The 27,070-nt window shown below is 41.2% G+C and overlaps 1 protein-coding gene across 1 annotated transcript in view; it reads left to right on the top strand.

Moving 5' to 3' along the window:
- LOC145402060 (uncharacterized) overlaps positions 1-27,070 on the top strand; it is a 100,047-nt gene continuing 72,977 nt past the window's right edge. The window contains exons 1-6 of the mRNA XM_080274161.1: positions 1-108; positions 10,243-10,304; positions 14,234-14,468; positions 18,365-18,536; positions 21,720-21,881; positions 23,003-23,181. Of these exons, the coding sequence (XP_080130287.1) occupies positions 10,248-10,304; positions 14,234-14,468; positions 18,365-18,536; positions 21,720-21,881; positions 23,003-23,181 (805 nt within the window). The 5' untranslated portion in view covers positions 1-108; positions 10,243-10,247. The remainder of the gene's footprint in view (positions 109-10,242; positions 10,305-14,233; positions 14,469-18,364; positions 18,537-21,719; positions 21,882-23,002; positions 23,182-27,070) is intronic.

The raw sequence follows: 27,070 nt of genomic DNA, 5'->3' as shown, positions 1-27,070 counted from the left end.
TGTTTACTTGTGTGTCAGCTCTTCACTTCACCATAACTCGTCACTTCGAGACATTCTCGGTGTTCCTGAGACACAGTGTGGTGTGGAATCTCCTCCAGTGAAGCTGAGGTGAGGTCCAAGGAGGTGAAGCAGGGAAGGAAATGTTTCGAGTCAGAATATGAAGCAGTACTTTGGAGTTTTTTGATGCGCCATGAAAGAGCAGCCGCCTCGAACACACGAATCAATTTTAACATATTTTAGCGTATTTTGATGTCCACATTGATAGGGTGACCACATTTGCCTATTTTGGGGGCTTTTTGTGGGCGTTCTAGTGTAAAACTGATAATGGCAAAGGAGAATTATGGGTGAATGCAGAGGTTATTGGTTGATATGACTGTTGCTGAACCACTGGAGCTGGTTCACGGGATACCAGCTATTTAATACGGGTTCACATGATCGCCCTGACAAGATGTTCAATTCCATATGTGGTGAACAGGCTGATGAATAATGAACATCTGAATCTTTGAAGTCATGGTAGGGTGGGTGTGAGGCCTTGACAGATGAGCAATATCATTTCAGAGCTAGTTAGGCAAGTTTGTGAGTCTGATATAGCAAATGAAAGGATAGTTGTTAGTTAGATTACTGTAAAAAATATATTTTAGAGGTATTTAAAGTCTGAGAAGGTTACCATTAAATAGTATGTCTTATCTGTTGGTAAATAAATATTTAAATACCAAAGAGGACAGCAGTACTGTGGAGTTTTTAAGATTCAGTCATTAATTTTCATTACATAGCCTATGTAGAAATGTAATAATCAGTCCCATGTATTCCATGTGAGGCTTAAGGGATTGAGGCATGTCTGTTGTATGTTTGAAATGTACCTATGTCTGATATAATTTGCATGATTGAAAATCTTCCAGCCTTGTCTGATGATACTTAAACCCTTGTACATGAAACTTTGCCATCACTCCACTGTGGTGGATGTAGATATTGGGATAATTGTTTTTTAAAATCTGGGCTTTTATTTTCTACTAGTAAAAATTACAAAAAAAACTTCAGTATGTGTGAAAAAAAATATATATATCATACAAACTTGACTCTGTCATTGAAAATTTGTAGGTAATGGCTGTATATTGGTTACTTTTCTCGTTTTAACCCATACTTGACTGGTGGGGAGGGAAATAATTCATAGAATTTTTACCTTAATTCCCCTTGGTATTGACCAGGTTTTGAGTGTGATCCTGTCCTCTTAAATAAGTGAATTGAAAGCCATTTTAAGCATTAACCAATCCTGACACCACTGAGCCTAACCTAGAATTCCAGGCAGTTCAGTCCTGACCTAAACAGATCCCTCCATTACCTCAGATATCGGCGTTGCATTCTAGAAAAATGAGCAGGAATGGGAGAGTACCTGTTTATTTCACAAAGGCTATGGCTAAAGTGTGATGCCAGACAACTGCTGGTGATTAGCTAGAGTAAATGTTGTGACATGTTGTAGCTACCAGTTGGGTAGATCAAAGAATGTTACATCTCTGTTGTTATTAATTTCTGATGGAAGTGTCATTGAAGAAAATAGGATCAGTTATTCGCTGAGACAAGAATCTATCAATCTGTCTATTGCCAGATGCCTTATTCTCGTACGGGGTGGCCATAAACCAATCGTCCTGTCCCCCGCCATTTCACTGTATATTGACTCTTAATGTAGCTGTTTATATTTAAATTTAATTGCATAATTGTTATCAGTGTGAGATAAAGAAATAAATGTAGCTAAAAAATTTGGACTTTCCTCTTGGCAAATGTTGTATCCAGCCATAATCTTATGTTTGGCTGCAGTGACCTTATTTAACTGTTATGCTGCTATGTACTATCTTTTAGTCAGTTACTTCCCTGCTCTGACTGGTAAAAAGATACATACCCGGTAATACGCTATCTATGTATATCCAGCTGCCATAATCTTGTAAGGGTTGGCCATTTGTCTTTGAGTTGCTTTACTTGTTGACACGTAGGGAACATATGTGGGTTGGTTATATGGTTAACATCCAGCATTGTAAGTTGTTTCCTGGCTTACAGGAAACCATTAGGCTTGTCACAATAATGTTAAGCCACCTGAAAAGGAAAGAAAAATTATGAAAAGTGACAGGTAAGATGGGAGAAATAGGAAGGGAGGAGGGCAGATACAGAAAAAGAATGATAAGAGGTGAAGGAAGAAGCAGGCATCACTATATCAAGTGAGTGGATGGTGGTTGTCACCACCTACCACAAGTAAAAATAATGATATTAATAGTAATAATATAATAACAGCAACATATTCTATGTATCAGTCTATCTGTCTGTTGCTCCATCTATCTGTCAATCTATCTATAGCCAGATGCCTTAATCCCATCAGGGATGGCCACAAACAAATTGCCTTCATGCTGCCCTGTCCCCTGCCATTTTGCTGCTCTCCCCCCAGCTCACACTCCCTTTTCTCATTCCTCTTCACTCCATCCCTCCATCTTATCCTTGGTCTCCCCCTCCATCTCATGCACATACGCTCCACATTAGTCTCTTGCTCTTCATAACTTGATTGTTATTTTTAAAGGCCTTAATGTATCCTTGGGTGGAAAAAGAGTTTGGAGTGCTGATGATTATAAATGAAGACCGAGAAATGTGTTTTGAATTTGAGACCCCAGGATTATACAGAATTGGGATTATTGACTGATTGTATGTTATGATTTAAATTCTGCCGACAAATTTAAATGGTAGTTACATCAATTAATTTTTTTATTTCTTTCAGGCATGGTAGCTACCATAAATATTCACTCCAAAATATCTTAATTTACTGGTACCTTATTATCTCAGGCATCAGTTGCAGGTATTTGATTATATGTTTCCTTTAGCAATGGTATTTTTTTAAATCTTTAAATTTCGGGAGTGGCTAACTGCATTTCTCTTTGAATTATTTAGTGCAAGGTATTGTAAGAATATGTTATTAGATAATGTAAGCAAGCAAGGAAGTACAGTAATTAAAAACATTGACAATCCAGACAGTTTGCTTTAGTAAGGGATGACTCTAGACATGTAGCCTCAGAGGTTAAAAACAGTAGGTACCGTATTTATTTCTGTGCAAGTAATAAACATAAAAGGAACTATGCAGCTTTACCAGGAGTGGGAATAAAAATTTAAAGTGGGGCAGTCAGACATGTAGTGATACCAGCTGAAGTTTCGGGGATATTTTGAATTGTGTATTACCTTTTTTGATTCAGTGCTGCTTCCCATAGACTGCCATACAGATGATTACCATGAACAGTCTATCCAGGGATCTCTCCTTGCCCTGCAGGGGTGGTATCTATCATAGTGATCCACCCTTTTCACAAGGGTCATTTCCCAGGTTCCAAAACATTTCACCACTGTGAGACGTTTGGAGGAGTTTTTGATGATAGTTTTGTGAACGCCTCCCAAAAGTGAAAACCTCGTACCTTGTGATCGTTGAAGGAATGCTGAAGTTAGCATGAATATGACCTCTATATTTATAAAAACAATGTGCTGATGTTGTCTTTGACATGATTACACAATAGATATATATACTTATTTTTTTCAAAAGTTTCATAAAAGTGCGATTATAATAACAGTATCTTAAAAGAAGCTTTACAAATTTTCCAGCGTGTTCATTTTTTTCGTCCATGGAAGTGTTAAGGAAGAGTACAGGCATACCCTGGTTTAACAGTGCAATTGGTTGAGTAAAAACCCATCACTAGGCGGGGTATCGTATCTCAGGCTAAATTTAACATGTAAAGTATGTGGATGCGTTTTTGAGTCTTGGGTTTCATCCCCCCAGCCAAGTCCTAAATCCACCAAAATGAGTCCAATAACAAGTTTCTAGCTAACCTAAACCCCCAGATAGCTTTGAAACAAGCCAAACTAAGCATAAAAGCAGTTTATAACTCGCCTAAATCCAAAAACAAGATCTGAAAATCAATAATAAATCTGGAAAAAAATCTATCTATCTATCTATCTATTGCCAGACGCCTCAATCCCGTTTGGGGTGGCCACAAACAAATCGCCTCCAAGTCGCCCTGTCCCCCGCTATTTCACTGCCCTGCTCCCAACTCACACCCCCCTCTCTCATATACCTCTCCACCCCATCCCTCCATCTCATCCTCGGCCTCCCCCTTCCTCTTCCCCCCTCCACCTCACTCACGTACACTCTCTTCGTCAGTCTTTCACCCTCCATCCTCTCCACATGGCCAAACCACCTCAGTGTGTTCCTCATAACGCTTCCTATCACATCCACGTCCACACCACAACGCTCCTTTATATCCTCATTCGTCAGCCTGTCTCTCCACGTGACTCCACAGGCTCCTCTTAAATAACTCATTTCCACTGCTCTCACTCTTGACTTGTGTCCTTCCAACAATGTCCAAGCTTCACTTCCGTACGTTAGAGTCGGTATCACAATACAGTACTGTCATGTAGTAACTTTTTCACTTCCATGCTCACTTCCCTGTTTCTTATCAATGCTTTCTAGGAACCAGCAACCTTTCTTCCCTGCTGTACCCTTTCAAGCACTTCACCCTCCAAACCTCCATCCTTACGCATCATACTACCCAAATACTTAAACGTACTCACATTTTCCAATTCCTCACCATCCAACCTCGCTGTACATTCACTAACTTCACCTCTCTCAAAGACCATCACTTTACTCTTCCCTACATTCACCTTTAGGTTCCGTTTCTTACACACTCTCTCAAACTCAAAAAATCAAGCTTAGTAAACTGTACCACCAAATGACAAAGTTCACCCCACCTGTGATTGAAACACATTAATCTTAGTCTAAACACAGTTTAAAAATAAACCTAAACACAAAATTTAAGTCTAAAATATCATCAAAATAGGTTTTAGAAAACCAAAACCCTTCGTCATACCGGGGTTTGGCCATCGTTCGGCGGGATAGAGTGGTATTTCTATCCCCATCGCTGTACCAGGGTATTGTATATAGGGGTATCGTATTTCGGGGTCAGCCTGTATAGGTATCCCCCCCCCCTCTCTCTCTCTCTCTCTCTCTCTCTCTCTCTCAGCTTAACCTTCCACACCACAAACATATGGACAGACCGACCTCCCAGTCGTCCATATCCATGACACTCAAGCAACATTCTCTCCACAAGAACATAGTCAGGCTTTTTTCACCGGTCTCCTTTCCATCTGTACCAAGAGTATTTGTATGCGTCTCTGTATTTAAACTGTGGGTTACAAATGCACGAACTCCTTTCCTGACATGCCCATCAGATCAGTAAACTAAAAAAGTTAACAGGTGTGTTAATTTTACCTGCTTTCCTAGAATATTCTCTCTGCTTTCTGTGAATATTCTTTCTGCTTGCTTTGAATATCTCAAGAATCTGTTTTGAAACAAATTAATCTTACTACTTTTACTGTAACTAGAGCATCAAATGTCTCTGTGATCAGTTGGCTGCTTGTTGGTTGTGGTAACCCAAAATTGTTTTTGTTACACTGGTGCATTTTGCCAGCTGCCAGGTACCAAAAGTTCATAATAGGTTTCATCTGGGGGGAGACTAAGTTAAATCATCAAGTGTAGTTATCTCATTTCTCACCAAGTGGTTGCAGATATAATTCATTCCTGGTCTAAATGGTATTTTTTCCTAACTCAGTCATCGTAGTCAAGGAGGAAGTCTCTCCATGGTCGAAAATTCCTCAGTTGGCAGATGCATAAGTCCATGTTTAAGTTTATACCATCCCTAACTTGCCTCTTGTGAAAGTGAGGCATTATTCTTCACCAACATCCGCGGCCTTACCACAAATTTAAACTCAGTTCATTTTTTCTTTCAGTCCATATCCCCTTTGGCCCTTTTCCTCACAGAACCACAAATCTCACCCTCTACTGATATATCCCCATTTTGTTTTCCCAGTTACCATCTCCTTACAAACTTCCGCAACAAGGGTGGCACCTGTTGTTATATCAAATCCCAATATGCAGTTGACACTATTTTAAACTTCACTTCATCCAGTTTTGATTACTCATTATATAAACTTAATTGTCAAAATATTGCCAAATATATTTGTGTAGTTTATCGCTCCCCCATTGCTTCTTCGGAAACCAGTGTATTTGATTCCATATCCATACAGTTGAGTAACCTTAACCTTGCCTTTAGCACTGAAATTACCATTTTGGGTGATTTTAACATACATAATGTTGAATGGTTATTGCATTCTGCCAGGACTGACGACGCTGGTCTAGAGTGCGAGCTGTTTGCAGGATCGTTTAATCTTACCCAGCTGGTAAAGCAACCAACCAGAATACCTGATAATCCTGACCATAATGCCCATCTCTTAGATTTATTCTTGACAAATAATCCAGATGAATACAGGATAGAGGTACTGTCACCACTTGGATCCTCTGACCACAATCTCATCAAAGCCTTATTAGTTAATCCCCCCACACCTCCCTGTTCTGAACCTGTCAGGGTGACCTGTTGGCACTTTGGTAGGGCAATCTGGGATGGATTTAGAAATTATCTTGCTGACATTCCATGGCAGTCTTTCTTCTCTAGTGATCCCAGTTCTACCCAGTCCCACATTTGTGACTTAATACTAGCTGGTATGGATTTATTCATACCAACTCAGGTGGTGGCGACCATCATCCACTCACTTGATGTAGTGCTACCTACCTCTTCCTTAGCCTTTATCATTCTTTTTCTGTGTCTGTCCTCCTTTCTTCCTATTTCTCCCATCTTTCCTGTCACTTCTTATTGCTTTTCTTTCCTTCACAGGTGGCTTTACATTGAGTGACAAGCCAAATGGTTTCCTGTAAGCCAAGAAACCATTTACAACGCTGGGTGGTTACCATATAACCAACCCATACGTGCTCCCTACATGTCAACAAGTGGGTTGGTGGAGGGTTAGTGCCCCTCCCTGTAAAATAGGTAACTCAAAGTCAGGTGGCCACCCCTTACGGGATTATGGCGTCTGGCAATAGATAGATAGATAGAAGTCAAGAGTTCACTTAAAGATCAAACTCTCCAAAATGGTTTGATGGCAACTGTGCCAGAGCAACAGCCCAAAAGTCATTAGCATATAACTCTTACGTAAAATCAAAAACATCTGAATCACTCTCTCAATTTAAAATTGCTGGAAATCATGCAAAAGCCGTAATAAATCTATCTAAATCAAATTTTCTTCAAAAGCAAGCATCAAAACTACTTAACAACCCTAATGACAATAGAATATTCAGGTCAACTCTTAATTCTTTCAGTAATAACTTTAATAAGTCGTCTTCCATTCCCCCACTAAAATCTTCAGATGGCAACATTACAAATGACCTGCGTGGGAAAGCGGATATTTTTGCTAGTACATTTGCCAGAAATTCTACCATAGATGATACCAGCCAGAATGTCCCAGTACTAGAACTTGACTCTCCCGAAATTGCCACACTTAAAATACAGTACAGACAAGATACATAAAATCCATCCTAGACAATTTACCTACCAACAAAGCTCCAAGCCCAGATGGAATTCCGCCAATTGTTTTGAAAAAGTGTTCCCCTGAGCTTGCCTCAGTTCTAGGTAAATTATTCAGACTGTGCATACGTACTTCTTCATCCACAAATTCATGGAAAGAAGCCAGTATCCACCCAATTCCGAAGAAAAGAAGTTCCTCTGACCCCTGTGATGACAGACCAATAGCTGTCACATCTTTTGGTAAGGTATTTGAAACTTTAATTAATAAGCACATTGTTAAACATCTTGAATCCAACAACTTACTTAGTGATAGACAAAATGGTTTTTGCCACGAAAGATCCACCATTGACATACTCAGTCTCCTACCTCATACCATCCATCAATCAATTGATCTACTTGGAGAAACTCGCAGTACGATATTTCTAAAGCTTTCAACAGAGTATGACACCGTTCCGTGCTGTCCAAACTCCCTTGCTATGGACTAACGTCTTTTGTTCCTTTGATTTCTTCATAGTTTAGTGACAGGAAAATAAGAGTAAAAAGTAGATGATGTATATTCCAATTTTCACTCAGTTAACGCCGGCATGCCGCAGGGATCAGTTCTGGCGCCAACCCTATTCCTGGTTCATATTAATGATCTCTTATCTGTCACCCGCAATCCCTTCCACTCATACGCAGAGACTCAACACTGCATAGTTCATTCACACTCAGACACCCATTTATAAAGTCTAATATCTCTACCTTTCAACTCAGTACAGCCATCTTCATAAATCAAGACCTATCTACGATCAGTGAATGGAGACAAAACAGTCTTGTCTCAGTTAATGCTAGTAAAACTAAATACAGTATATACAATTTACTAATAGACAGTTATTGCCAGATTTGTACATTACCTTCAGTTCTACTAATATTCCCATCTCCAAAAGTATTGAAATTCTTGGCATCTCACTTAACAGTGCCCTCAGCTGGACCTCTCATGTTAGATCACTTGCTAAAACCGCCTAAAAAAAACTTGGATTATTGTACAGAGTCTGTAACTTCCTCACTGATGAGCAGTTAGCTATAATTTATAAGAGTCATGTGCGCTCTCAGCTTGAATATTGCTCACCCTTGTGGAATGGATGTGGAGAGGTTGCATTAAAACAACTAGACAAGATTCAGAACAAAGCTGTTAGAATTATTAACAACCTTGCCATTACAAATAAACTACCTCCCCTGCAAGTAAGAAGGAATGTTGCCTCCCTTGCATTATTTTACAGATATTTTTATGGCAAATGCTCAGAAGAAGTTGCTACCATGGTGCCACCTCTCCATGCCTTCCCTCGTGCTACACGGGCATCTGGTAGCGCTCATGACTGGAATCTCACTCAGCATATTGCAGAACTTCTGCCTATCAGAATTCTTTCATTCCCCGAAATGCAGCTCTCTGGAACTCGCTTCCCCAGAGTTGTTTCCCTCCTAATTTCAACCCACAGCTGTGTAAATCTAACTGTTACAGATGTTTTATGAACAAAGGACACCAGTAATCTGGTGTATGGATTATTATTTTTTTTTTTTTAATTTGTTTTTCCTTCCTCAGTTCTGTTATTAAAAAAAAATAATAATAAAAGTTGCCACCACCATATCATAGAAGTGTAATACTGATGATTGGAAATGCAAGCATTGGAAGTCTTTTATCTTGGTGCATTATGTAGTGTCTGTAGGGTTAGTAGAGTGAGTATGTCATAAGAGGTAAACAGACAAATGATAATTTGAATTAGCTACATGTGCAGTAATGTGACTGAAGTGTCAGAAACAGGTGGTAACAGAATGTAGGTACAGTACTTTTATCCCCTAGATTCTTCTTGCCTAATTGGTTTGGGAAGGTGTGGTAGGTGGGGGTACTCACCATCCACTCACATGATGTAGTGCTGCTTTGGGCATCTGCCTTTCCTTTCTTCCTTCTTTCCTCTTCTGTCTTTCATTCTTTCCTCTTCCTTCTGCCTGCAGGTGACTTTACATTCCCTCTTCTGTCTTTCTTTCCTTTATTCTATCCTCTTCCTTCTTCCTGTGGGTGACTCTACATTGAGTGACAAGCCAAATGGTTTACTGTACATCAAGAAGCCATTTACTACACTGGGTGGTAACCATAAAGCCAAATTATGGTGCCTGATGGTTTGGTGGGCAATTAAGGCGCTCCAGTCGGATTGAGTCAGTGCAGATTTATATCCAAGGGATGGTTAGGGTTTATTGCACATGTAATGCCACTCAGAGATGAGTGAAGCTGGTCACTCTCATCTTAAATGTCAGGACAAACTTGGTCAGGCCCGGACTCCTACACTCCTCATGAGTTGACACTGGATTGGACGATTAATGAATGAATGATGAATACTGGTACTGTACTGGTTGAGCTGTGATAATTGTCCTTTTACTGTAATATACTGTACTGAAACCAAACATCATGTCACCTTCGATAATACGACTTCTCTCGAGCCTACAACGTCTTTTACGTTGTAAGCTTTGTTACAGGAAAAATACGCCACTGCTGTTATGTTGTTATACAGTGGGAACTTTTTAAGCTCATGGTTAATAGCCAGTATAGCACTGTGTAATGTTTGATATGATAATGGAATAAATAATTTAACTACTATAGACAAGACCACATACTAATTACTGTACTTTTTATCTCATAACACTTAAATTTTTTATAATATTGAAAGAATAGGTATAATGTTGATGGTTTTGATAGAAATGGACATTGAAAAATATAAACTATGTCATTTTAGTTGGTTTTCAAATTTCCAATCCAAACTTATGAGACTGTCTCCCGTAGGCAAGATGCAAAAGAAACGTTCAGCTGTGTGGCGCCACTTCAGTGAAGAAGGTGAGAATAAGGTGAGTGAACCTTCAGTAACTGTGACTGTAATGGTTGTCTCTTTTTTTCATTTTTTTTTTTTTTTTTTTTTTTTTTATACAATGATGCACAATTTCAGCCTCGACTACCAAGTAAAAAAATATTTTCACATTCCATCACGGTACATTACAATAATACATCCTCAGGTGCCTCAGCTGTTGACTTAGAGAAGGTTACGTGTTGTAAAGTGTAGCATGAAGTTGTTATATCTATCTATATAGCCAGACATCATTATCCTGTAAGGGGTGGCCGTTTTCCTTAAAGTTATTTGTTTTATGATGAGGTACATTCACCCTCCACCAACCCACTTGTTGACATATAGGGAACACATATGAGTTGGTTAAATGATTACCACCCAGTGTTGTAATTGGCTTCCTGACTTACAAGAAACCATTAGGCTTGTCACCCAGTGTAAAGCCACCTGAAATGAAAAAAGTAATAAAAAGTGACAGGAAAGATGAGAGAAATAGGAAGAGAGGAGGACGGACACAGAAAAAGTATGACAAATGTGAAGGAAGAAATATGCAGTCAGTGGATGATGGTCATCACCACCTTCCACTAAATCCCAGTTAACCACTTGAGCCTGGGGTCGTCTTCTGTGTTATGGTGTACAGATATTTTGGTTAATGATGGGTAACTGTATTCATCTTTGAAAATAGCTGTGCAATATTACATTTTCATTTGAATCATTTGTTTAACTGACAAAGGGTTGTGCCCTTGTGCTTAACAAGTGTAGCTTGAAATGATTTACCTTGTACTGTACCCCAGTTAACTCGTTCAGCCAGGGGTTACCTGCATTGTATTCTAGGTACTGGTAATGCTAAGTACTGTAATTTTATTTAGTTAATGAAAGGTGTTCCAGAAATGCAGAGGTTAGAAAGAAGCCTCATATTGCTTTTTTTTTTTTAATATGACAATTTTATTTAGATAAGGAGAAGACTAAAAGGGTTAAGCTCATTCAGAAAATTAGAAATAAAGACAGTAGTAGTAGTAGTAGTGTGAGGTCTACTGCTTAGAATACGGTGCTGCACTGCCCCAAAAATCTCTAATAATTATACATAGGCCAGCTAAACCAGATACTGGATATATTTTTAACTCATTTGTTTGCAGTTAATGCCATGTTTGCTTTTAAGTGTATGAGAATATTTGAACCTCAAGTTGCATCACCAGGGTCTAGCATTAACTTCTTCAGTTTGATGATTTATTCTATTTTACTCCTGTTGTATCTGGATGATTTTCTGAAGTTTAGTGCTGGAGGGGGCTAGATATGGCCTTCATTAACCTCTTCAGCATGAGTTGTCTTTTAAGATGAAATATGCATTATTAGAAGGTTGATTATTCTGGTGGTAGTAGGTGGGGACATTCACCATCCATGCACTCAGTGTAGTGCTGCCTAGGTGTCAGCCCTTTCCTCTTTTCTTTCCTTCCTCCTCTGTCTTTTTTTTCCTTCATTCCTTCCTCTTCTTTTTTGCCCACGGGTGACCTTACGCTCCCTCTTCTGTCTTTCTTTCCTTTTCTTCCTGTCTATGGGTGAGTCTACACTGAATGACAAGCCAAATGGTTTCCTGTATAGCAGAAAACCATTTACTGCACTGGGTGGTAACCATATAACCAAATAATGGCTCCTGGTGGTTTAGTGGGTATTTAAGGTGCTTCAGTCAGATTGAGCCTGTGCAGGTTTATATCCAAGGGATGGTTGGGGTTTATTGCCCACGTAATGCCACTCAGGGATGAGATGAGTGAGGCTGGTCACTCTCAACTTAAATGTCAGGACCAACTTGCCTAGCCCTGGGTTCCAACGCACCTCGTGGGGTGACATAGGATTGGATGATGGATGGATGGAATGATAATTCTGGATTTAGGCCCATACATCATGAAGGTAAAATGGAATTTGTTGAGTTCTCTAGCTAGTTACTTTTTTATTGTTTTTTCCCACCCTACTTCCCAACAAAATATAATAGATCCTAGTCATCCTGTCCACCCATCTACCTGTCTATTGCCAGGCGCGTTAATCCCATGCGGGGTGGCCACAAATGAATCGCCTCCACGTCGCCCTGTCCCCCGCCATTTCACTGCCCTGCTCCCAGCTCACACCTCCCTCCCCTCATATACCTCTCCACTCCATCCCTCCATCTTATCCTTGGCCTCCCCCTCCCTCTCTCTCCCTCCACCTCACTCACATACACTCTCCTCATCAGTCTCTTACTCTCCATCCTCTCCACATGGCCAAACCACCTCAGTGTGTTTTGTTTCTCCTAATGCTTCCTATCAATCCACATCCACACCACAATGCTTCTTCACATCCTCATTTGTCAGTCTGTCTCTCTATGTGACTCCACATGCTCCTCTCAAATAACTCATTTCCACTGCTCTCACTCTTGACTTGTTTCCCTCCAACAACGTCTAAGTTTCGCTTCCATGTGTTAGAGTTGGTATCACAATACTGTCATGTAGTAACTTTTTCACTTCCATGCTCACTTCCCTGTTTCTTTTCACTGTCCACCTCATTACAGTATTTTTGTAGGTACACGACTGTAGTTGGGTCAGGATGATGATTTTTTTTTTTTTTTTCTTTACCTCATGTGCCTTGCCACATATTTTTGTAGGATATTTGATTAGGACAGTGGTGATACAACTACTACTACTACTAATAATAATAATAATCCATCCATCCATCATCCACTAATAATAATAATAATATTAATATTAATATATTAATAATAAATAATGAGGTTAGTAGAGAAGTGAAAGATAAAAATGGTAGAATACTAGTGGAGAAGGGAGAAAAAGTGAGGAGATGGAGAGAACACTTTAAGGAATCGTTTAACATAGAGAATGAAAGTAATGTGAGTATAAGTGGCTGAGGAATGGCTGGGAGAAGGAGGGAGGTGAGAAGACTTGAAGAAATCAGTAGCATGGAAGTTGTGGGAGCAATGAAGAAAGTCAAAGTGGGGAAAGCCCCAGGAATTGATGGAGTGTGTGGTGAAATGCTGAAGCATGGGGGAGAGATAGTAGTAGAATGGATGTGGAAGATGTGCAGATTGGCTTGGGAGGAAGGTAGAGTCCCGGAGGATTGGAAGTCAGGTATAATTATTCCCTTGTACAAAGGGAAAGGGGAAAAAGAAGTGTGTGGTAATCATAGGGGCTTTTGTCTTAGTGTAATAGGAAAAGTATATACAGGAAGTCCTCGTATTTGGACGCATTTTACTTCGATGCCTGGTTTTTCATGCAAGAAAAAAAGTTTCCGAGTTGTCTCACAATTCGCAAATTTCCCCACAATTCAATGCTCCCAGCCGGCAGCCGACACTCAGTAGACGATTCGTACCGATACTCAGGCTAGGCACTGTCCATTTTTCTATGCAACAGTTTTCCGTGATCTTTATACAGCAGGTCCAATGGGGCAGTAGACACACCTGAGTTTGTTATTGTTTATGATCGTAACGTATGATCTTCGCTGTGTCGTGAATACACAGCAGGTCCAGCTGGGCAGTAGACACATGTGAGTTTGTTATTGTTTGCGATCGTAACGTACGATCATCAGCTGTGTCGTGCTACTATTTCGTAACAGAGAATCGTTACATGTTTCTCGTAACACTATTTATTTTTGTTTTGATGGACAAATACCTGAAATGGATGTAAAGTACAGTACTTCTAAACCCTCATTTTATGTTTCTTTTGCATTTATTTCAGTCATTTATGTGCCTTATTGGTGTGATTTGGGTCTTAAATAGGTGCTATGCATGTCCAGAGGGAGTTGTATAGGTGTTTCTCTGAGTTAGGGTCCATAAGTACAAGTCCATAAGCTGGGGCCCAATATCCGGACAAAACCAATAACCGGACCTACCTGTGGCTGTGTTACGTCGGATATTGGAGTGATTACTGCATTTTTTTTTTTTCCTGTTTGCACCAGGTGTCATGCAGAACGTGCCACAAGCGACTGACGAAGCATGGCAACACATCCATGATGCTGCGTCACCTGCGAGGCAAACACCCAGAGCTGATGACCTGCCTGATGGATGGAGGGGAAGGGCCAGCCGGGGCAGTGGTGGGTGGCCCTGCAGGGGAAGAGGACACCTGGCCCACTGTGGCAGAGGACCAACAGGGAGAAGAGGGAGGGGAAGATGTGCCTCAGCATGATAATTCAGGTAGAATTTGTTAGTTTGTGAATGGCGCTAATGATGGCACTCAAGTAGTAGTATAAGTTATACAATAGTAATTGTATTACAAGTAGTACAGTACAGTAGTATTAAAAATAGGTGATAATGACTGAGTTGCCTAGCCCTTGGTCTCTACTTTCCTGATGAGTAAATTCAGGACTGGATGATGTGTCTGTGAATGATTATATCTGTCTCCTCATATTGTTGGTGTGATGGTTGCGGAGAAATGGGTGGAATATGTTATGAATGTTTTGAGAGTAAGCGATAGGATATTGGTTGTGAAAATTCTGTTGGGAAGAAAGATAGCTGTGATTATATCGGCATATGCTCCACAGGCAGGATTGGATGAATCAGAGAAAGATAGATTTTGGGATGATTTAATACGTGTAGTGGGTGGTATGCGGGATGATGAGATAGTGATTTTGGGAGGGGACTTAAATGGTCATGTAGGTGAAGCAGCCCAAGGTTATGAAGGAGTGCATGGGGGATGTGCATATGGTCTAAGGAATGCAGAAGGGGAAAGGATACTCGAGTTTGGGGAGGCAACGGACATGATTGTGTGCAACACATATTTTAGGAAAAGAGACAGTAGGTTAATTACGTATGAGTCTGGGGGAAATAGCAGTCAGATAGATTATTTTCTGGTTAGGAGGGCCGATAGGAGGTTAGTGAGGGATGTTAAAGTTATAGGAAGTGAGGAGGGTGTGCAGCAGCACAAACTATTGATTTGTGATATGGTGCTTAAAGAACAAATGATGAAAAAGAGGACTTATGTACCTAGGAGGAAAATATGGAAGCTGAAAAACCAAGTAGTAAGGGATGCCTTCTATAGCGAGTTGAGGAGAGTGGTGGCTGAACAGGGAGCTGTAGACAGAGGCGTTAATGAACAGTACAGAGCCCTCAAGAACAATTTCTTGAGAGTTACTGATGTAACATGCGGCTGGATTAAGAGGACCACCAAGACATAAAGTAACTTGGTGGTGGGATGAGGTGTAGAAGCTGCAATTAAGGAGAAAAGAAGGCTTTTCCGGGAATGGAAGAAGGGTGGTAGCAAAGAGGAATATTTGGCTGCCAAGCGTAGGGCTAGGAGAGAGGTATACAGGGCAAAGTCTGAGTCACAGAGACAATTACTTGATAACCTAAATCATGGGGAAAGGAAAAAATATATTTAGGGTGGCAGGTCAGGTGAAGAGGGATAATCGGGATATCATAGGTGAGCAGTGTGTGAAGAATGATGAAGGAAGGGTAGTGGTGAACAGTGAGGATATTAAAGATGCATGGAGAGAGCATTATAACCGGTTGTTGAATGAGGAGTTTGACTGGGACAGGGAAGGTTTGGAGCCAGCAGATCCAGTGTCTGGCCTTTGATTGATACTGCTACTGTGAGTGAGGCAATAGGCAGGATGAGGGTGGGGAAGGCAGCAGGTGTGTCTGGGTTGACTGCCGAAAATGTTGAAGGCCCCAGAAGCGATATAGGGGTGAGTTTAGTCACTGACCTGATAAATAGGATTATTTATGAGTGTGTTGTCCCAGATGATTGGCTGAAGAGTGTAATTGTAAATGTGTATAAAGGGAAGGGTGATGCCCTGGAAAGAGGGAATTATAGAGGTATAAAGCTTTTAGATCAGATAATGAAGGTAATGGAGAGAGTTTTAGAAGGTATGATTAGAGAAAGAGTGAATATTGATGAGATGCAGTTTGGGTTTATGCCAGGTAGGGGGACCACTGATGCCATATTCATTGTTCGACAGCTTCAGGAAAAATATATTGGTAGGAGAAGGGATCTTTATTTTGTTTTTGTTGATTTGGAAAAGGCCTTTGACAGAGTCCCTAGAGAGGTGGTGAAGTGGGCAATGAGAAAGCTTGGCTTGGAGGAGTGGCTGGTTAGGGTGGTTATGGCCATGTATGTGTGGGTGCTCACACCCAGGTGAGAGTGAATGGAGATTTGAGTGATGAGTTTTCCGTGAATGTTGGTGTGCATCAGGGGTCAGTCTTGAGTCCCATGTTGTTTATCATGGTACTTGAAGCTCCTTTCACGTGACTTTAGAAACGGACTCCGTGGGAGTTGTTGTATGCTGATGATTTGGTGTTGATTGCAGAGAATGAAAGGGAGGCGGAGGAAAGGTTTAGGAAGTGGAGAGATGGTATGGGGGCAAAAGGGTTTAAGGGTAAATGCAGATAAAACAAAAGTGATGATATCTAGGGTTGGTGGCGGTACTGTCAAAGACGAGGGAGAGTGGCCATGTGCAGTTTGCCACAAGGGCGTGGGAAGTAATTCGATCTTGTGCGGTGTGTGTGATAAATGGGTGCATAAGAGATGTAGTGGTATCAGAGGTAGACTGCGAGATAATGCTGATTTTATGTGTACGGCGTGCCGGGGTGAGCAGGTGGAGATCGTCAGACGTGAAAGAATTGAACTTGCTGGTGAATCTCTTGACTGTGTGGAAGAGTTTTGTTATTTAGGAGACATGTTGTGTGCTGGAGGTGGGGCTGGAGCTAGCTCTGTGGCTAGGGTAAGAAGTGGTTGGAAGAAGTTCAGGGAGCTCTTGCCTCTCCTGACATTGAGGGGGCTCTCCCTACGTGCTAAGGGGTCTTTGTATGCAGCGTGTGTTAGGAGTGTAATGCTGTATGGCAGTGAGACCTGGGCAGTGAAGGAGGAAGACATTCGCCGGCTCAGACGTACAGAAATGACAATGATTAGGTGGATGTGCAGTGCGTCCCTGCGTCCAAGGCCTGGAGGGGCTGGGTTTACAATGGAAGAGTTGAGAGGTAGGATGGGACTGGAGTGTATTGGTGTTGTGATGAGGAGAGGTAGATTGAGGTGGTTTGGACATGTGGAGAGGATGGGGGATGATAGTTGGGTGAGGAAGGTGAGAAGTGTTAATATTGGGGGTGGGGTTATGAGGGGTAGACCGAGAAAGACATGGGACGAGGTCATTAAGTGTGACCTTAGGGTTAAGGGACTGAACAGGGAGGCTGCAATGGATCGTGCAGCATGGAGAGCCGCCATTAGGTGACCAAGGCCGACACATGCAAGCATGTTGGAGCCTTTAAAAACGAACGAACAAAAACGAACGATGTTTGGAATGTTCTTGACTATGGAAGCCCAGCCTTGGTTCTTACATCTCATAAGAGACAATCTGGGATTGGCTGTACACTGTTCAACCCAGTGATGTCTTATTGATAATGTTGCCACCTCTGTATGAGTTTTTTTTTTTTTTTTTCTCATCATTTAATCCTGTGTTGCCCCATGAGAGACATGGGAACCCAGGGCTAGGCAAGTTGGTCCTGACATTTAAGATGAGAGTGACCAGCCTCACTCATTCTTAAGTGGCATTACGTGAACAGTAAACCCCAACTGCCCTTTGGATATAAACTGGCACAGGCTCAATCTGGTTGGAGTGTCATAAGTACCCACTAATCCACCAGGTGGCATGGTTTGGTTATATGGTTACCACCCAGTGTTGTAAGTGGTGTAGTAAAGGAGACCGAACTAAAGATTTAGATTTAGCTTTCAGTAATTTCTTCATTGATGGGAATCTCTACTGAGCTGAATAAAAATGTTTGGTGGTAGCAATGATCGAGTATGAAAAAGTCATAGTGCTGAATGGGTTAATGCTTATGTCAAGCACTTTAGCATACATCATCATTCTCTCTCACAGGGAGTAAGTGATCATCTGCATTTACATATTTTAAAAGTCTTTTCCATGCTAACATTTGTCAGTCTTGGTCACCTTATGGCTGCTCTCCAGGATGCTTAGTCTTGTGTAAAATCTCTGGTTAGTTTCTTTACCTTGAGATCTTTACATAAGGCATAAAGTCGTCTCCACATGAGAAATTAGTATAAAGCCAGGTATTGTTTATCATCCTGCTCTTCCCCACAGTGAAAAAAAAGCGTTCGACGGTTTGGCGTCACTTTGCTGAGGACGGGCGAGACAAAGTGTGGTGTCGGCTGTGCAATGAGCGACTGGCTAAGCATGGCAACACATCCTCCATGCTGCGCCACCTCAGAGGAAAACACCCACAGCTCAAACTTGGCGACCTTCAGGGCGAACAGTGAGTTGTTTTGTAGCAGGTATTTAGATTAATTAATCCCCCCAGTCCAGCCGACTTTCATTTTTGTTTATTGTTGCTGCTACCAGATGATTTTCTTCAACTTATAGAAGGACTGTAGTACTGAAAGAGATTATTAAGGCCATATCTAACCCCTCCAGTTGGAGAAATCTGTTCTTAGGTGAATATATAATCAAGATATAGCAAGAATAAAATGAATTGGATATCCCTATACTCAGTAGGTTAAAGGTCATCCCTGCTGTGCAGTAGGATTTTGTTTCTGAAAATTCAGTCACTTACTGAATGATCATATAACACAGACAATTTTACATGTATTTCTGTTAGATGTGTTCCGCAGATTTAATACTGCAGCCTAAGTGCAAAATTCAGTTCCCACCTAGACACTGTTTTCAGAATAATACTGGACATGTGTTGATACTGGTCCTGTAATCCAAATGGCAAGGGACTGAGGGTCCTGCAACCTATTGCTTTTTCGGACTAATGGGAGGGACCTCTGAAAACATGAGAAATATGTACATGATCATTAACACTTGATTGGTCTTAGGAGGCAGACCCATGTCCAAACAAAGAAATACTGTATTCACCATAAAGCAGGAATTGGATCTAGCATCCTGAAATTTGGTATGATAATAGCCTGATTGAATTTCTAGTGTGGTGATACTATTTTCATTCATGGGAAAATTTAAAAACTTGTCCAAAAAATGCTTAAGAAAAAATGGTACAAACATTTCTGTGCGCTCTTTCACCTTATACTCGTCATAGCTGTTTTACTTTATGGACAATCACTTTCTTTTTTCTCTTATCTCATTCTACAAAGTTGCAGCTTTCTAATGGTACAAGGACAAATCTGCTATTCCAAATATTTCGGGGTAAAAAAATGATTGGAAAAGAAAAAAGCTAGAGTGCGTGGCTGGCTAGGAGGGAGGAAGAGCGGGGAGGGGGGAAAGAGGGAAGGTTCCCCTGGCTGCAGAGGGGTTGAACTGGGAAAGTGTTAAATAAACACTTAAAATGGTACCGGTATCACCTTGAGTGGGCTGTTGTAGGAGGGGGCTGTAACACCAGCCGATCAGAGTGGTACTCCTAAGGGGAGTGGGAATGCTGATGATAGGGAGAGCTGGAGCTCCTGTTTCAATAGCTACCTAACCATCCCCTTTTGCTGACCTTTTCAGTGTGACACTAACACATATTCTCCCAAACGCTTCCTCTAACTGTCTCATACACTAAACCACATCCACCTTATATATCACGCAACATACACCTTTACGTCCTAGGGGTTGAAGCCAGCAAGGGCATGCAGCCAGAAAACTTTCCCTCCACTACCTAGTGGCGGACCTTTTAAGGGGAGGCTTGACGAGGGCTCTGCCAGCATGGATCGTGGGGCCGAGGTGAGATGGGGCTCGAACCTGTGCTAGAGGGTACAGGGCATTGCAGTTCCCAGGCTACTGCTTCCACACAGTAGAGAGGGGCCCGAACCAGGGAGGAGCACCCCAGGAGGCTGCCCAATCAATGGGTGTAAAATGGCGGGGCAGTTACAGTGCCAAGGCGCGTTTGGAGAGTCCCGGTAGTTCTCCTGGCAGGGTGCCCCAAGGCCACTACTACAGCCACTGGTCAAGGCTGGTGGGCCAGGGGTCCCAGTTCCATTGCCTGGGCCTGGGACTGTGCAGTGGTTGGGGCCTGTGGCATGTCTCTTCCCATCTTATTTTACTGATTATGACCATGCTAAAGAATGTAATTTAAAGCAAGCCTTAGGACATTGAATCACCTAGGGGGATCAGAGTGGCTTCTTGGAATGTGGGAAGTTTGAGGGGTAGAGTGGGGAAAATGGTTGAGGTTATGAGTAGCAGGTGGGTGGATGTAGGATGTGTGCAAGAAGCCCGGTATAGGGATGAATCAGCCAGAAAGATTGCTGGGAGGGATTGTTACTATAGGTTGTTTTGGCAGGGCAGGATAGATAGATATGGGGGTGTGAGTATGTTGGTTAGGGAGAAATGGTTGGAGTATGTCATGAATGTTATGAGAGTAAGTGATAGGATAATACTGTAGTAGTGAAAAAATTATTTGGTGGGTTGGTGTTTGCAAATGTATCGGCATATGCTCCACAAGCAGGCTTGGATGAAATAGAAAAGGATAGATTTTGGGATGACTTAATACATGTAGTAAGTAGTATGTGGGATGATGAGATTATAGTATTAAGGGGGGATTTAAATGGTCATGTAGGTGAAGCAGCTCAAGGAAATGGAGTGCATGAGGAATGTGCATATGGTACAAGGAATGAGGAAGGGGAAAGGATACTCGAGTTTGGGGAGGCACTGAACATGATTGTGTGCAACACGCTCTTTCGGAAAAGAGAGATTAGGTTAATTACATACAAGTCTGGGGGAAATTGGAGCCAGATAGACCATTTCCTCATCAGGAGGGCTGCTAGGAGGTTAGTGAGGGATGTTAAAGTAATAGGGAGCTCGGATTGTGTGCAGCACCACAAATTATTGATATGTGACACGGTGCTTAAGAAGCGGGTGATGAAAAAAGAGGAACTATGCACCTAGGAGGAAAATATGGAAGTTGAAAACCAAGCAGTAAGGGATGCCTTTTGTAGCAAGATGAGGAGAGTGGTGGACGAACGGGGAGACGTGGATGGAAGTGTTAATGAACTGTACAGAGCCCTCAAGGCCAACCTCAAGAGAGTTACTGATTGTCAGTCTGTGGATGGGCAATAGGCTCACCAAGACATAAAGTGACTTGGTGGTGGGATGAGGGGTGTAGAACTTGCAGCTAAGGAGAAAAGAAGGCTTTTCCAGGAATGAAAGTAGGGTGGTAACAATAGATAAGCTGTAGCTTATCCATTGTCACTTGCATTGTTGCTGTTCTCCAAAACTATAGCTATGACAGTTTCTAGGTAAATTTATTCAAATGCTTAAAATCAGTGAGTGGATTTATGGTTCATTTTGTAGGGCACTGTTTGATGGGGGTAATCATGAGTATCTATAAATGTACAGCATTTTGGGTTGATTATACTTGCTACTGCGCATAAGAGTATTTGTAGTTATTAATGTTAATTATTTATCATATTTTCACTCCCACATTAGCCCATTTATATCTGTGATGGTTGCTGTTTATTGTAGCTGTTCTTTTTGTCATTTATTGTAGTCATATTCTTCTCACCAGGTCTAGGAAGTTGAATCGACTTCACCTGCGTTCGTCCAACAGTGAGTCTCGATTCCTGTCCATCTGTGAGCGTCTCCTGCGTCACAACCAGCTGACTGACTGTACGCTTATGGCTGACGGTCACATGGTTCCTGCACACAGACTGGTTCTTGCCACTTGCAGGTATTGTAAGTGTGGTTTTTGACAGTGATAAGTCCTTCATTAAAATATCAGTTTTTAGAGTATTCTTTCTCTGGAGAAATGTTTTGAGTTGGAAGGGCTGGCTATGGTCTTCTTTATATTGGTTGCTGCACTTAAGCTGGTCTTTGTCTCTAGTACAGTGGTTCTTAACCTTTTTTGCGTCACGGACCCATTTGAGGACCTGGTGAAAGCTATGAACCCCTTCCCTACAAAAATGCACATAAGCACATAAACACAGCATTTTGCATGCAGTGAATATATTTTATTGAAAACTACCTCATGCAGTGTATGACATACACAAAGTATAAAACAATCTTTACAAAGAATTATGTTTCTCACTCTTTTTCATGCAAAAACCTAATGGCCATCCAAAAAACGAAATACATCCAACTTATGCAAATTAAACAAAACAAAATTTTAATTCTGTTCAAAAGTTCATTTCAGCGAGAGGGCTGTTGTTGTTTGGCTTGAATAAGAAGATGAAATTGTGGAGTGGTCTTTGATAAGGAAACACGCATGTCATCTCTAACATCCAGTTGATTTCGGCTTTTTGTTTTGATAGAAACAAGCACTGAAAACCCCGACTCACAAGGGTATGTAGATGACGGAATCAGAGCACCCATAGCTTGCTGTGCCAGATGAGGGTAGGCTTGTATCAGCGAACACCAGAATTCTTCAAGACTCTTCGAGTTTTTTTTGTAAGCTAATGATGCCAAATGGCATCACACAATATCGCTAAATTGTTCTCAATTTTTCTGACCTTCATGGACCCCCTGAAGCCCATCCATGGACCCCAGGTTAAGAACCCCTGCTCTAGTAGGTATCAATTATGTGGTTTGGCTGTAGTTTTGGGCTAAGTTAAAGTGGGCAGAGTAGAAGCTGTCCTCTAATTAAGTAAAAAGTGTGTTCTGAAATATCCAGCTTTTTACACGTATGTGCTACTATAAAATGGGAGGAACTAGCAGTCCAGCTTCATCGGTAATGGAAAACGTTAGGCAGTTTTTCTCTCCTTTACTGAAGTCTTAATAGCATAAGAGAATGTTAGATGGATGATTTATAACATGGACTTTACATATATCAATGACTTTTATCTTTTCCCACAGTGAGAGCTTTGAGGAGATGTTCAAGACAATCACTCAGCCTAACCCAGTGGTGGTGCTTCGTGATGTAAGCCTGACTGAGCTACAGGGTCTCCTCAATTACATGTACAAGGGTGAGACACTGGTCAAGTCACACAACCTCCCAGGGCTCCTCAGGGCAGCCACGCAGCTCAAGATAAAGGGTGAGTGCAAATCTGGCTTGTTTTCTTCCCATCTTGGTGAGTAACATCATTGTGGTAGCCTGGATTTGGAAGCTGAGGTGTCTTTAGATGTAAAGTTGAATAGAGAAATGAAACGGCTGGGGGTTTTTCAAGTATCTACTGGTATACTCGTACTATCTTTTCTTCCAGTCTTTAGATTGAAAGAAATCATCATCATCATCCTGTCTCTGTCCCATCCGCAGATGGGATGAGGTGTGAGAAATGTAGTGATATATGAATATAGATTAATAAATGTAAGTATCCTTTTAGAAGATGGCACTTCACCTGGGAGAATTGCAAGACCTATCAGTAGTAAGTTATTTGTGCTACTCAAAGTTTAGTGTGTGTAGGGCATGCCATTAAGTCCTCCAAATCCATTTATTCTTACTGTGATAGAGTTATTGCCTATCTTTTCATTCATTCTCTGTGTATATATGTGTTTTGTTGTCTTCCAGTATTTTATGCATGTATGTACAACATATAACTATTTTTTGTATATTTGATATAATGCATGTACGGTATTATATGTAGGATTGCATTTGCCTCTAAATTTTGGAAAGTAAGGTAAGTACTGTACTGTAGTTAAATATGTATTTGATTGGGACTCACTTTCCTGATAATGTTGCTGTATTTAAATACCAATATGCTTTGTGTATTTAACATCAGTTCAGTTGGAAACAACTATATATTTCGGTAACAATTGTGTTTATTAAGAATGATTTCGTGTTTGTTTATTTATGCAAGGTAATGGAATGTTTGTCCCTCGTAGGTGTCATAAAAACTGACAAGATAAAGCTATGTGTGAATGGTATACTTTGTGTGATGAAGTCAAGAATTTTGAAGGTTGAAACAGTGAGTAAGAGAATGTGTGGCCCATGTCACATGCAACTATGCAGTAGCTTCTCGTACTTTTTTGGTTACTGAATGTACTCCCCAGTGCGCAGGTATAGTTGTAATTGAAGCAAAACTGATGCTGTCTTTATTTTTTAATATTTATTTTATTTTACTTTTAGTTATTTACCATCATAAAGTACAGTAGTTGCAAAATGAATGATTAAAATGAAGATACAATAAGGATTTGAATTTGCAAACTGATCATGAAATATATTTAGCTTCCCCCCCCCATCGTTAAACTTTTGCCCTCAGTGGATGTGCTCTTATATTTTACGCAGGCTTCCACAAGGCAGTTACGATTTACTGAAGGAACTTTTAGGGGCATGAGGGTTGAAAACTGTCAGTTCACTCTTGCAGTGCTTGAATCTCCCTCAGCTGAATTACAGAGTATGTTGATCTATGCTAGCTTGAATGAAATACCAGAGTGAAAGGGGAAATAGTAGGGGAGTGAAAGATGGTTGGTGGAGAAGAGAGAGAAATTGAGGCGATAAAAGGAGCACTTTGAGAATTTATTGAATGTACAGAGTGAGAGCAGTGCGAGTATAAGTGGTTGGGGAATGGCTGGGAGAAGAAGAGATGAGAGGAGGGAGGAAGAGATCAGTAGGGCGGAAGTAGTGAAAGCTATGAAGAAGATCAAGATAGGAAAGGCCCCAGGAATTGATGGAGTGTGTGGTGAAATGCTGAAGTATGGGGCTGAGAGTGTTGTGGAGTGGATATAGAAGTTGTGTAGATGGGCATGGGAAGAGAGAAGAGTTCTAGAGGACTGAAAATCAGGTACAATATAATTGTTCCTTTATACTGAGAAAAAGAGACTGGAAAAATACATGGTAGAATACTTATTGATAGGGTTAGACATATAACAGAGGAGCTAGTTGGGGAGGAACAAGGGGGATTTAGGAAGGGAAAAGGGTGTGTAGATCAGAAATTTGTTCCAAGATGTTGAGTGAAGAAGTATCTAGAGAAGGGAAAGAAAGTGTATGCTGCCTTCATCGACTTGGAGAAAGCTTATGACAGAATAGATAGGCAAGGTATGTGGAAAGCATTAAGAATATATGGAGTGGAGGGGAAATTGTTGAGTGCTGTGAAGAGTATGTACGAAGGAGCTAGAGCTACGGTGCGAGTGGATGGTGAGCTGAGTGAGTTCTTTGACCTACTTGTGGGACTGAAACATGGATGTGTGATGTCTCCATGGCTGTTTAATATATACATGGATGGGGTTGTAAAGGAGGTGCTAGGTAGGGTAGTGGATGTGGGGATGGCTTTAATGAATGAGGATGAGATGTGGAAGATTCCGGTGTTGCTGATTGCTGATGATACAGTACTGTTGAGTGAATATGAATGGGAACTACAAGGTTTGGTGAATGAATTTGGGACAGTGTGTAGGAAGGGGAATCTGAAAGTTAATGTAAACAAGAGTAAAGTTATGGTGTTTGAGAGGAATGAAGTCACAGAATGCACAATGAGGTTGGATGGTGAGGATATGGAGAAAGTGAGTGCATTCAAGTACTTGGGTAGTGTGATGAGTAAGGATGGAACTTTTGGGGATGAAGTGCTTGAAAGGGTACAGCAGGGAAGTAAGGTTGTTGGTTCACTGAAAGCAGTGATGAGAAATAGGGAGGTGAGTATGGAAGTTAAGAAGCCACTGAATGATAGTATTATGATCCCTACCCTGACGTATGGAAATGAGGCATGGACCTTGCTGGAGGTGAACAAGTAAAGAGTGAGAGCAGTGGAAAAAAGTTACTTGCGAAGCATGTGGAGTGATGTGGAGGACAGGTTGATGAATGAAGAAGTGAAGGAATGTTGTGGGGTGGATGATGTGGTTGAGAAAATTAGGAGAAATACACTGAGGTGGTTTAGACATGTGGAGAGAATGGAGAATGAAAGACTGACTAAAAGGGTGTATGTAGGTGAAGTGGAGGGAGGGAGAGGGAGGGGAAGACAAGGATGAGGAGGAGGGATGGAGTTGAGAGGTATATGAGGGAGGGGGGAGTGAGGTGGGGGGAGGGCAGTCAAATGAAGGGTGACAGAGCGACTTGGAGGCATTTTGTCTGCGGCCACCCTTTGCGGGATTAGGGCATCGGGCTATAGATAGATAGATAGTCCATGGCAGCAAAGAGTTGTTGCTTTCTTTTTCATTTACATACCAGTTTTATTGGGGCTAGATAGTTTAGCGGCTGTTTTTCTGCATACTGTCAGATAGGATCAGTATTTTTATGATTTAAGGGAGTTCAGCCTATAGCCAAACACCATAATCCCATAAGGGGTGGCCGTTTGACTTTGAGTTAGTAGTTTTACAGGGAGGGGCACCATCCATCTGCCAACCCACTTGTTGACATGTTGGAAACACATATGGGTTGGTTGTGTTTACCACCCAGCACTGTAAATAGTATCCTGGTTTACAGGAATCCATTAGGCTTGTCACTCAGTGTAAAGCCACATGAAAAGGAAAGAAAAGTAATAAAAAGTGACAGGAAAGGTGAGATTATTAGGAATAGAGGTGGGACGACATAGAAAATGAATGATAAAGGTGAAGGAGGAAGTAGACAGCACTACATCAAGTGAGTGGATGATGGTCACCACCACCTACCACCATTTAAGAGAGTTGATAGAAAGAATACTGTAGTAGGATTTTTATTTAATTCTTCATGGTATTCGTCATTGTAGAAGATCAGTTCTTTTGGCAATTGTTACACCGGTATGCAGTAGTGATGTGGAAGGTTAATTAAAGACTTATTAGGGATATCATTTATTTATGCCACTGCTCATAAGACACACAAGAAAGGCAAATGGTAGACAAAAATGCCTTGATATTCAGACTGTAATCATGATATACTAGAGCAGTAATATCAGCTGTGTTAGAAGTTGTACAGTATTGGTAAACAGTAAAATTTGTAGATTAGAATAAATAGAGTAAATGTGTTCATATATGTTAGAGATTCATGCCTTTTTAATAGTAGTAATATGCTAGGTATTT

Source organism: Coenobita brevimanus, chromosome 57, assembly GCF_032717465.1.
Source record: "Coenobita brevimanus isolate Jiangsu-jjx chromosome 57, ASM3271746v2, whole genome shotgun sequence".
Classification (NCBI taxonomy): domain Eukaryota; kingdom Metazoa; phylum Arthropoda; class Malacostraca; order Decapoda; family Coenobitidae; genus Coenobita; species Coenobita brevimanus.
This window is presented reverse-complemented; position numbering and strand designations above follow the sequence as displayed.